The sequence below is a fragment of the Arachis hypogaea genome, chromosome 6, assembly GCF_003086295.3.
Source record: "Arachis hypogaea cultivar Tifrunner chromosome 6, arahy.Tifrunner.gnm2.J5K5, whole genome shotgun sequence".
NCBI classification, from domain to species: domain Eukaryota; kingdom Viridiplantae; phylum Streptophyta; class Magnoliopsida; order Fabales; family Fabaceae; genus Arachis; species Arachis hypogaea.
In genome coordinates, this window is record NC_092041.1 from 19,938,057 (window position 1) to 19,951,671 (window position 13,615).

At 33.6% G+C, this 13,615-nt stretch overlaps 1 protein-coding gene and 1 long non-coding RNA gene across 2 annotated transcripts; both read left to right on the forward strand.

The window, feature by feature from the left end:
* The first annotated feature begins 620 nt into the window (after positions 1 to 620).
* LOC140173342 (uncharacterized) lies at positions 621 to 2,116 on the forward strand. The gene is made up of 2 exons (XR_011861964.1): positions 621 to 926; positions 1,599 to 2,116. It is a non-coding gene; the product is annotated as an uncharacterized lncRNA (long non-coding RNA).
* A 5,810-nt stretch (positions 2,117 to 7,926) lies between these two features.
* On the forward strand, positions 7,927 to 8,355 carry LOC140173638 (uncharacterized). Its single transcript, XM_072198134.1, has one exon. The coding sequence runs from the start codon at positions 7,927 to 7,929 to the stop codon at positions 8,353 to 8,355; it is 429 nt and encodes a 142-aa protein (XP_072054235.1).
* The last annotated feature ends 5,260 nt before the right edge of the window (positions 8,356 to 13,615 follow it).

Genomic DNA, 13,615 nt, shown 5'->3' on the forward strand with positions numbered 1-13,615 from the left:
TTATTTATCTTAATTTTTAAGTTTTAAATTACAAATCTTAATTTTAGATTTTAAATTATAAATTTTAAAAAATTATTAATATTGACTAATTAAAAATTAATTTTATATATACTTTTTCTTTTAGATAATAAAATGTTGAACCTTAATTATATTTAATTATATTTTTAATAAAAACTAATTGAAAAAAATTGAGTTTAACATGATTTAAATAAATATAGAAATTTTTACTAATTATTTAATAAAGTGCACAGCATACATCACCTAATATTTTTAGATAAATAATTATTTTGAATTAATTAAAATATTAATGATGGTGACTTATTTTAAATTAGAAAAATATTATATCAATAAATATATTCTTAAAAATAAGCAATATTCTAGTAAAGAAATTAATGTTAGAGTCTCTTTAAATTTTTTTACTAATTTAATAAATATAAAAAATATATAAAGGTAAACAGAAAATAAATTAATCGTGCATGTTGTTTATCTAGCCAAACGAAAAAGTAAAATAAAAATAGTATTTTATTTTAGCGAAAGATAAAGAAAAATGGATGGTTTTATAAGAATAATTAATAGAGGGAGGTGATGACGTTCCACTCTGGATTTACCATGGAGGTGGGTATCGCGTCACATCTTAAAGTATATGTACTATGTACCTTCCCTGGCAACACTCCTCCCCATCCAACCCCAATAATAATACACTAAGGAGGAAGAAGAAGAAGAAATGAAGAATAGTTTCGTTGATCATCATCATCATGTGGGTTTAGCAAAGAGTTGCTTACAGAGTTTATTGGCATTCTGTCCACCTCCTTTCCTTTCTATCTTTTCCTTAGCTGAGGGAGGAGGTGGGCATGCTGCCAACTGAGTTCTGTTGCCTTCTCTTTGTAAATCCCTCCTGATATCTATCTTCTTTCCCAACAAGTAAGGTAGCTATGTTCACACGCTTTGTAACTTGCTCTCTCACTGCGTTCATGAATGCTTACAGAATGAATTGAATCTCTGCTTTATGTACATTGCTTTGCAGGATCATATGCATGTTGTTGTTATTATTATTGTAGTAAAATGTAAAAGTTTCTATGGAATAAGCGTTTAATTGACCACTTTATCTTTTGTATTGTAGTTTAATTTCTCTGTCCTTCACTACTCTTCATTCAATCTTATTAATTAATTATTCGCAGCCGCTGCTGTTGGAAAACGGAAACCCTATTTCTAGATTTCATTGCTTGATTTCTTGTGTTCCTTTATTCATGGAAAATTCTCATTTGTATTACTCCCATCTCTGCGATACATAGCTCTATCATTCATCGATCTGTGAATTGTGATTGTGATGGGGCATAATGGGAATTTGATTATTTTCCACCGCATTATTATTTTTAATAAACAGAAGAAATTCAATTACATCTTTCTTCTAAGACTAGTTTCTTTAATGGCCGGATATTTTATTAAAATTAAAATGATGAATTTGTGGGTCGAGATTTTGTTATGCATGGTGCGGGTGCGGTAGTTCCCTCTTTATGACCAAAGCTAACTTATTGCGGTCCAGATTTTCAAATAAAGGCGAGCTTTTAGTTTATTATTTTGTATTTTTGTAATTGTAGGTGATTTGATATTGTATCTGCCGCGATGATCTATGGTGTTGATAATTACTAGATTGGATTGGATTACCAACTGATAAAAGGAGGAGATTTGATTTGAGTAGGGTTCGTGTTCGTGCATTGCATGCCTCATCTGACATGCCTTTTGAATGTTACAAGATAGTTACGCTCTACTGTATTCGTATGTGTGTATGTATTATTGGGGAAACTAGAGAATACGTTAATTTCTACGGTCCAACTCTCTTGAACCAACCTCAACACCTAGTTAGGCTCATCATTGAAGATTGCACACTCAACTCTAAGTCCACTTATTGCTGTTTTGTTATTCACCCAACGCAAGCTTCCTCTTCCGTGGCGCATGTGTGACTTAGCTAGCTATAAATAATAGCACTTCATAGAATTGAAACTCCTATTTTATTACACTAAGGTGGGCCTTACAAGTTACAATAATGCTAGCTTATCTATATGTAGCGCCATTAAGTTGCTTAATTTTATGTTTGGTTTAATTGTTTGGGATGAAATTATGCCGCCATAAGTATCACATAACATGCATGTTCAAAGAGTTAGACACTACGTGCTAATTTTTACTGCTATATATATACAGATGAATGATGTCGCACAGAGACACGTTGATTAGTCATGTAATTAACTTTTTTTTTTAATAATTCGTGGGTGGCCCGCCGTATGTGTTTGTGTGTTCGTTCTATCTAAGTACGAAGCTCACACCAAACGGTTTATGTCTGGTTTCGAGTTTGTGAATACTTTTTCGTATTTTCTTCAATTGAAGCCCCTTTTCCTATAAAGATCACATAAAATCTAACCTGTGGACAAAGTCTTTTCAGCTCAGGATTCAGGAAGTTGGTGAAAAAGTAACTACAATTATATATAATATAGAGAAAATATCACTTTCTTCTCTTACGAGATACTAAAATGATACTTTCTTCTCTTTTGTTTTATAAATATACATTCTTCCCCTCTCTAATTTTTAAAAAACTTCTTCTTTAATCCATTTTAAACTTTTTGTATTAACTAATGTTAATTTTATCTATTTTTTTAAGAAAAAATAAATTATTTCTTAAAAAGTTACCCATTAACAAAAATTTTATTTTTTATCACTAAATTTTGTTTATCAAAATATTTTTTAATAAATTATTTTTTTATTGATTAAATTATATTTTTTAAAAAATTTAATAATTATATATTTTTTTTAAAATACCCTTAAATAATTTTAGTAAGATTATTTTTCAATATCAATATATATTAATTGTTATATATACTAACAGTGGTAAGATTTTTTTATTTAATGTTAAAATAATATATATTGATATCAAAAAATTAATAATAAAATATAAAAATAATTGTTAATAAAAATTTTGGTAAAATCACAATTTAATAATTAAAAAATTATTGAAGTGTAGGTATCTTAGAAAAAATAATTTAATTATTATTTTTTTTAAAAGTATTTTAATAAAAATATAATTTAATCAATAAAAAATAATTTATTAAAGGGTATTTTGGTAAGCAAAATTTAATGATAAAAAATAAAATTTTTGCTAATGAATATTTTTTTAAAAAATAATTTTTTTCTTAAAAATGAATAAAATTAATATTAGTTAATACAACAAATTTAAAATGGATTAAAGAGGAGATTTTTTAAAGTTAGAAGGGAGGAGAATGTACATTTATAAAATAGAGGAGAGGAGAGTGTCATTTTATCATCTCGCATGGGAGGGGAATAAACTTTTCTTTATAATATATTATATAAAAGGATAATTATATGATGTCTATATATTTTGTATTAACTATGTTACGTTACTAACATTATTTCTGTCAAGATCTGTCAATTTTAATTGGGTTGGATATTAAGCCCATTTACTTACAAAAGCTACATTTAAGTTAACCTAGATTAAACTTAATTTACCCCCATTAAACCTAATTTATCATATACCCATGTTGACTTATCGTGGACGATCTCTTCCAACGCCCCTATCCACATCCTGTGCCGCATAGCCTCCATTGTTGCTGTCTCTGCCGGTCTCCGCCATCAAGGGAAGTCAACGCCGCCTGACCACCTGACCACGACGTCAAGAGTACGTTGCCATAGTCGTCGTGAAGTCGTCAGCTCTGGTGTATGTCATTGTCGGAGGTGCCTTGAAGACGCATCCGGCTGTCCAGCCTTCAACACCACGCAGCAACCCAGCACCGCCTCACCACACGCCACGCCTGGATTCATCGGGCCGTGTGGGTTCACTAAAAATCCCGTGACTTTCTGGCTTCGCACCTCCCACCGTGCGCAACTCTTTGACACACGGGCAAGCCCGACTAGAAGAGTGTCTTCCATTTGGCACCACCGCGACACTAAGAGGTAAGTGAATCTTTGAGATTTAAACTAGGTGCTGGTATATATTTCCAATTCTGAGCATTACATTTGGATTGAGAAGGATTAAACATGGGTCTGTGTCTGTTGGTTGTGAAAGAATTTGGGAATTGGTGAATGAAGTGATTTTTTTGTTGAAATTGTTCCATGGACCAATATAGTTTCGCATGCTATTTTCTATCAGTTATGTGACAAAAATGGTGTTATCAATTATTGAATAGCTTTTCTCGTTGTGACGGTTTTCAGTTTATCTTTTGTGGCTGTGTTGTGTTATCTGGAGACTCTAAAATATTGTTTAGTGTAGTGCCTTTGTGGTTACTCTTCGTGACAAAGTTGTTGTCGTTGTCATCTTTTTTAGTACATTTTTTCCATCTTTTGATTTTAATATTGTTTCAGATACTTTAATAATATAATTTATTTAGAATAGATGCATGAGAAAATATAATTTAATAAATTTAATATAATTTAGTAATATAATTTATTCAGATGTGTCTTGATCATTTTAGAAATTCGGTGAGCGATAGTATTTGATGGCTAAATTACTGTTTGTATTGTTGTTGTTCAATATGTGTCTATGTTGAATTAGAAAACATAAAAGTTGAAACGTGGTCTTAATTTAATGCCTTAAGGGTAATTTTTTTTAATTTGCATAACTTATTATGTTTTGTGCTGAACTTTCTTATGATATATAAAATAGGAAATTCAGTTAAAAATTGGTGTCTCTTTTGAAAATATTTGGCCTTTTTGAAGTGTATGTAAAAGTGTTTTTTTGTACTCCGGTTGGACATGTTATTAACAAATAGGTTAAATAATTCTTGTCCTCATTTTTTGTTTTAAAAAATGCATTGAGATCTATGTGTTTTTTTATTAAATAGTTGGTTGCTTCATGATTCACCGAGCGACAAGTGCAGGGGTGTAAAGCTTTTATAGAAATGTCTCTAGGAGCTTTTTGTTAGCAAATTGAATTTATAATTGGTGTGTCTAATAATTTGTTGTTGAGAGTACACCAACTTAACATCATATGTGTCTTATTCATTTTAGCGATTCTCTGAGTGATAATGTACTATGGTTAAATTACTATTTGTGTTATTGTTGTTCAGCATGTGTCTATGTTGAATTAGAAAAGATAAAAGCTGAAATGTGGCCTTCTGCTAATTCCTTGATTTTTTTGGTTTAATTTGTGTAGCTTAATATGTCTTGTAGTGCATTTTCTTATGATACACAAAGCAGCAAATTCAGTTGAGAATGAGTATATATTTTGAGCATATTTAGTCTTTTTGTAATGTGCAGAAAATTATTTTTCCATACTCAAATTGGACATGTGATTATACAAATAGGTTAAATAATTGCTGTCATCTTTTTTTATTTTAAAAATCCATTGAGATTAATATGTGTTTTTGTAAATAGTTGGTTGCTTCATGATTCACAGAGCGACAAGAGCAATGGTGCAAAATAATTTTATAATTGGTGTGGCTTGTGTTAACATTTAGCTATTTTAAAAATGTTTCTAGGAGCTTTTTGTTAGAAAATTGAATTTATAATTGGTGTGTCTAATAATTTACTGTTGAGAATGCACCTACTTTACATCAGATATGTCTTGTTCATTTTAGCAATTTTCTGAGTACGATGATTTAATAACTGTTGGTATTGTTATTGTTCAACATGTGTCTATGTTATATTAGAAAAGACAGAAGCTGAAGCGTAGTCTTGTGTTAAATCTTTTTTTTTTAATTTGCACAACTTGTTGTGTCTTGTACTAAATTTTCTTATGACACACAGAACAGCAAATTCACTTTAAAATTGGTGTATCTTTTGAGCATATTTATCCTTTTTGAAATATGCGTAAAAGTATTTTTCCGTACTCAGATTGAACATGTTAGTTTATAAATAGGTTAAGTAATTGCTGTCCTCATTTTGCATTTTAAAAAATGCATTAAGGTCTATATGTGTTTCTTTAAATATTTGGTTGTCTCATGTTTCACCGAGCGGCAAGAGCAATAGCGTAAATTAATTTTATAATTGGTGTGCCCTTTGATCACATTTAACTTTTATCGGATGTTTCTAGGTGCTTTTTGTTAGCAGTTTTAATTTCTGATTGGTGTGTGACAATGACCAAAAGCATAAGTTCGGATTTCACAATAAAAATAGGATTTGTACGTTGCAAGTATAGTCCAAACCCAACCAATGATCATCAATCAAATGTTAAAATTCAAATCAAAGATAAATCGAGAGTATTTAAACCTTGAGTCGTCTCTCTAGGAATGCAATTAAAGTGTTATACGCTTTCGGTTGATAGGACAAAAAGGGGTTTGGGGCAAAATCAAAGAACTAAAGATTAAAGGAACTAAGAAATCAAAGAACTAAGGAATGAGCAAAATTTTGAATTAATGCAAGTAAAAGGAGGTAAGATCAGAACTAGTGAAAAAGCAAAGATAAGCATAAAAAGAGCCTTGACTTGGGAATAAGAGGATCTAAGGAATCCTAACATCGCCATAACCACAACTATGGTAATTATGATGAGTCAATCTCGCCTAGTTAACCCATAACATCGAGGAGTAAGTCAAGCAAGCATAATTGACCTTAATCCTTAAGTCCTAGCTAACTTACCAAACTAGTTGATAAAAAGCTAGCGTCAATGAAAACAAGAGTCAACTAACTACCCAAGAATTACCACTAAATGTCGGACATTATGACTCTAGTATCCTAGGAACTCAAATCCCAAGCCAATGTGTGAAAATTCACTCAAATAGCCCTAGAACAATCTCTACAATTCATTACAATTGCAAGCAACAATCAAGCAGAGTATGAAGCACTCATAGCAGGATTAAGGCTAGCCCACACAATAGGTGTAACGCAACTAAGCATCAAATGTAACTCTTTATTTGTGGTACAACGGGTAACAGGTAACTCTCAGGTAAAAGATCCACTGTTGGAAAAGTATAATGCTATTGTTACTAATCTTGCTAATAGTTTCCAAAAATTTGAAATTTTTTATATACCTCGGAAACAAAATGATAGAGCAGATATCGTTTCAAAGTTGGCAACAACCAGAAGTCAAACCAAAACACCTATATTATCTCAACTAACACTTAATGAATCTAGTATTATGCTAACAAAAAAGTTAAGTATTTCACAGGAAGAAGACTGACAAAAGCCCTTCAAACATTATTTATAGACAAGCCAAATACCTGAGAGCATTCAAAACAAGAGGAAATTCAAATGAAGAGCGAGTTTTTCTATACATTACTCGGCTCCAAACTATATAAGCGAGATTTCATAGGACCCCCTTCTAAAATGCCTAAACACAGCAGAAGCCAAGTTGGCAATGGATGAAGTTCACGAAGGCTTCTGTGGAACGCATATAGGAGGACGAAGCTTAGCTTCCAAGGTTCTCTGAGCAGGCTACTACTGGCTAACATTGCAACAAGATTGCATGTATAAGGTTCAATATTGTGACCACTGCCAACGTCATGCATCAGTCATTCATAACCCAGCCGAGCAGTTATACTCATCCGAGGTAAGCTGGCCATTCAACAAGTAGTGGCTGGACATCCTTGAACCTTTTCCACCAGTACCAGGGCAGGTTAAATTTTCAATTGTTGCTATTGACTATTTTACAAAATGGATAGAGGCAATACCATTGGCAAAAATAACTTCTGAAAAAATGATATCTTTTGTATGGAAAAACATACTTTGCCGATTTGGTATCCCCAATCCATTATAACTGATAATGGTAGACAATTTATACATAAAAAATTCACAACTTTCTTACAAATTTTTAAAATAGTTCAACAGTTCTCATCTGTAGAACACCCACAGACTAACGGTCTTACTGAGGCTGCCAATAAGATTATCTTACAGGGGCTTAGAAAGAAACTTGAAGACTCCAAAGGAGAATGGGCCGAGCTCATCCCATAAGTTCTATGGAGCTATAACACAACAGAGCAATTCTCAATGAAAGAAACCCCTTTCAGGCTGGTGTACGAATGTAATGCCATGCTACCTGTCGAAATCTCCGTACAAACTCCCAGAACTGCAAGTGTCAATGAAGACGACAACATTGAAAATAGAAGAACCGAGCTTGACCTCGTCGAAGAAAATCGAAACAAGTCAACACTACAACAACTCGCCGCAAAACAAGCTATAGCTCGGAAATACAACAAGAAACTCAAGCCGATGACATTCTCGGAGGGCGACCTCGTCCTCAGGCAAATAAAAGATGTACGAAAGCCACCAGGACATGGAAAGCTAAGCGCCAATTGGGAAGGTCCATTCCGGATTTTCAAAGTCATCGGCAAAGACGCATACAAAATACAAACACTTGATGGCTCAATACTAGCAAATAATTGGAACATCTCTTCTCTAAGAATGTACTACAGTTAGTCTATAAGTCGAGCACAGTGATGTACTCTTTTTCCTACTGCCACATTTTTTTCCCAAGGAGGGTTTTGTTGGAGAGATTTTAATGAGGCACACCATCCCGCACTTTACCAATTATCATTCTACAAGGAAACAAACAATTAAATTCTTTATCCTACTTGACCGAATACTATCAACAAATAATACTAACTCATAGTATGAACATTCAAAAAGATTTTCATACGAAAAAATCAAATAACCAACCAAACATGCACTTTAAACATGTTATCAAATTCTAAGTCAGATGTTTTTGGCTAAGAAGCCACAATTCTAACAAAACAGCATCAAAATAGTTTTTTCGCTATAAGCCAAAAACCCCAACATACATAACCATGAAGACAAAACTACTAAGTCTATTACAAAAAACAACTAGACATTCGGGTTTTCACCCTGCTCTCTACATCATCATCCTCATCCTCTACTGGCTGACCACCCACAACAACCTTGCAAGGGTCCATCAGAGACAAATCCACCTCAGAGGCCAAAAGCTTGGCTTGCTCCACCGTTTCCTCAAAGCCGGTGGCAAATATCTCAAGGCCGTGATCTTCTTTCTTAGTTTCTAATTGCTTTTTCTCTGCAACAAGCACCACCAATCTTGCCTCAAAAGCATCCTTCTCTTCTTTGAATTTCTTTTCAGCATTTTCAGCGGTAGTCAATGTCACGACCCAAAATGAGTCATAATCGGCGTTTAGGAAAATAATCCTATAGCAAGCCTAACATACTCAAATATAAATTTAATAAGCAAGTTACAAATATTTTACAACTTCTAAAATAAATAGTTATATACTTTTAACAAAAAAAATTAAAATAACTAAGAATGGTTGGATCCTGCCTGTGATATATGGAGCATATACTTCTAGGAATTCGACAAAGAATAGGTACTCATTGCAGACCGTTACTCTTAAATAGAAAGTCTCACATAGTCAAATATTTGTTCCTGGAAAATAATTTTTTCTAAAAGGGTGAGTTTTGCAACTCAGTGACCAGACAATACATCTACAATTGACATGAGACTATACAAACATTATCATCACAGTAATTTTAATTAGAAATTAATAGCTGATAATAATAAGTGAATCAATAAGGGAGTTCTCATACAGAAATCAAATCAAAAGTCCACACTTGGGCAGTTCCACCTCTATGGGTAGCCCTTTCCTCTGGTGTGTCCGTACGGAATAACAGATCTAACGTGTGGCCTACACGTTAGGCTAGCAACGCCCCTACTAGCTGAGGTCTGAGCCAGATCCATCTAGGTTAACGTCATAACCGCTGTTAACTACGGTTTTCTAATACGAGCCTCCCAAACCAATTCAAAACATATAATTTTGAATATAATCAATTCTTCAGTCTTTCAAACATACCAGATATCAAATCAAATTAAATCAAATAATATTTTCTCATCTAATCCTTTCCAATGATATTTTCTCAATTCTAAAGCATTTTAAATATATTTCACAATTCCAAAATAAGTGAGAACCAACAAAAATTTAATGCTTCAAAAATACATATTCGAGTAAAATCAAATGCTTTAAAATAATGTAAGACTTCTTCAAACATACATATAGTTTCACAAAAATATATAGTCTCATGTTCATATTAAAATGAGTTTAATAAGGATAAATATTTAGTTCTAATAAATCAATTAGTAAAACCAATTTAAAATCTCTTGACAATAATCTTTGTAAGTATAACTAAGTTCAAAGCACCGTATATCAAAATAATTATAGACATAAAGTCAAACAATTATAAATGTAAAGCCTACTCACAATGTGGTCCCAAAGGACCAAAGATACCAAACCCGGAGTGCCAAATTCAAGATAAGGGGATTGAAGTAGAATAAAACAAATGAGCGCTGAATTTGGACCGGAGTAGCGGCAAGATGGAGCTGGAATCTAAAATAGGCAAAACTAAAATCAAATTAAAACAAGGACAAGACAAATTAAATGGTGGCATAATAGGACAGGAAATCTAGAGCAGAATCAAGAAAAAACGCTGGACCGGGATAATGACAGGAACGGTTCAGCTCCTACAGCACCAACAACTCTGGCGGCAAGGACAATGGCTTGGTCAGGTACGTCCGAACGGCAACAGGAACAACGCAGTAGCAGACGGTCCCTTCTTCTTGGTGTTTTTCTCTCTCCGGGAGCTCCTTTCTCTTCGAAGCTCCAAATCTGAAACTACAACAATGACGGCGAGGCTGGCTTCGATGATGGCGGCTAGGCGTTTCTTGGCGGTAGAGGTGCGGCGGCCATGGCGGCAGCAGCAACAGAGTTCCAACGGCGGCAGCAGCAACGGAGTTCCAACGTTGGCAAAACCTCCTTACGACCCCTTCTCTCTCCACACGTTCTGTTTCTCTCCAAACGATGGCGACAGATCTGGCGGCGCGAAACGGAGGCACGAACGATGGCGATCGTGGCTGGGCTTGATGACGATGACCTTTCCTGCGGCGTCCCTGGGTCTTCCCTCTGTTCACGAACCCCATGGACGGCGACGATGAGGACCTCGACGGTGATGACGGCGACATGGTTTCTACGGGACGGTGACGCCTCTTTCTCCTCGCGCGGCTCTCTCTCTCCTCGGTTTTGGCCTTCCTCGCGACAACACGACATCAGCGACGGTGGTAGTGAGGCCCACAGGCGCCACCTCCCTTCCTTCCTCTTCTCTTCCCTCTCCGATTCTCTCCCTCATCTCTTTTTCCTTTCTGTTCTTTTGTTCTGCTGTTGGGTAAGGAGTAAGGGCGGCTAGGGTTTTGGTGAGTTTGTGTGAGGGGTGTGTTGTGTCAAAATTAGGGTGTGTGTGAAGGGTAATTTAGAGATTTTACATTCTGCCCTCCTTACAAAAATTTTCGCTCTCAAAAACTGATATAACTTGCAAAACTTTACTTGGTTTTAACACATTACCAAACATGAGGAAGAAGTATAACGAGGTGCAAACGTTACAAGATAGGTTTCTGTTAAAACGATGCGATTGGGATTCATCTACTCTCGCTCCCTTAAAAACTTAGATACACATAGCACTTTTCACTTAGTTTGTCAATCTCCTCAAAATACACTTTTACTTCATAATCTCTTGGTTTTGTTGTACATCTCCTTGGTAGTAACCAGACTTACGTCAAATCTTAGAATTACAACTTCCTGAACTTCAATATCGATAAGCTGTATCCTAATGAATTATGGTATCATTTGCTATCTGGGAATCGCACGTGACACCGAAACAAGCATGAATTTACTCAAAAGGATTCGAAACCTAGGAAGAGAAGAGCAAACATCACAGATGGTGTTCGCACGAACGTAAAAGAATGCATTAAGATTGCAATTAAACAATGATGTACAGAAACAATGAAGTATACCAGAAAAAGTCAATTGAATCTTGACGAAAAAATCTGAATCAAGAAATTTTGATAGAACAATAAAAGAAAAGATAGTGCATTAGGTCAAAACAAGTTTAAGTGGAATCAAAGAAGTACAAAGTTCACCAAAAGAAGGTAACCAAAGTCAATGGCAAATTTTTTTTTTTTTACAAATATTTAAGTGGATAATTAGGGACACGATAAGGCAAGAAAAGAATCAAATCAAAAACTTTTTCAAAGAAGATCTGGAACAAGAATTCGAGGAGGATACTAGAAGATATGATGTATTATAGTAAAGCAAGTACATATTACATCAAGGAGTTACATAATTCACGTAAAGGAATGCAACGTCAACACCTATGTTATTGAGAATCTATGGGATAGCCAAAAGCACGATAAGATCGAGATATGCATAAGATGTAGGACATGAAAAAAAAATAATCAAATTTCATTTCAACAAGAATTAAAACAAGGAAATCCCGATATGAAATATAGCAAAATGAACGATACATAAAATCACGCGGCACGATTATAGCGCATACTTCAACACAAACCATCCTAAGAAGAACACTTAACGTTCCCAAACCTAACGATTACCATTACTTAAATAAAAGAAACGAAAGAGTTTAGAAGAATTGTTTCTCGCAGTTTATAATTTCTAGCTCTCCGTATGCACCATGCTCAACAATCATACCACAAGATGTGACAACGCTAGATAGAATATAAATTTTTTTTGACAAAACTAGAAAGTGAACAAAACAAAACAAAATTCAGCAGAACAATATCATCACAGCATAAGAGGCTTTTGGGCATAAGTAAATGTTGAAATCATCGAAAAAGCTTCACCATATTCTTTATTCCATAACCATTCCTCATCAACATCATCATCAAGACTCTAAAAAGGCCAAAAATAATGAGAGTATTGCAAATAATTGAAAGAGTAAATTAGGATAATAACATAGATATTGCATCCAAAATTAGAAGCTAGCATATATAAAAAAATAGTATCACTTGAAAATTTCTACTTCTAAACATCAATAACCATAACAAAATAAAATATTCAAACACAATCAATCAAAGCATACTGATAAAGGAAAGGTTCAAAACAAGCAAATGCAACATATGATAAAATCAAACTATGATCAATCCATACTCATTATTTCCTAGGTTAACATGCTATGATGGAACAACTCAAGATCAAACCCAATTACTCAAAAAGAACAAAAATTCATTCATCAATTTATTTAGAGTTTAGACATTCCCAATTTTTATACATTGCAAACAAGAAAATTTTCAATCTTCATCACCCATAATTTTAGTGCAAGGTGTCAAATACAGATGGGCTGACAATTTAAAATATTTCTGACATAATTCTATAATCATAAAAGAAAACATATGTAACATATAGGAGTTTATGCCTCAATATAGTATTTGTTGTACAAGCACATCTCAAGTGAGCATTACCATACTAATCATATGAATTTAAAAGGAAAAATTCTTCCTTGATATCTTAAAAGCAAAATATCTAAAAGAAATAACATCAACTAATCGAGAGCCATCACTATATCATAAAGTCAATGACGTATAAGTTGAGCAATTGTAACTTAGTTCTTTCACTCTTTGTTCATGGAAGAATAACAACAAAAATAAATAAATAAATAATCGCATAAGTATGAAAGTCAAGTTTAAACCATAAACACTTTATGAATAAGAAAATATATGTAAACCTCCTAGCTCACTATTAACTGATTTTAGCAATTTTCAACCAAGATTCATCAAGTTACAACCACATCAATCATCAATTCAGCAACAATTACATATTTCTAAACAATTTTATAGCAGCAACCAATAACCTCATGCATCTCTCAAAAGCAA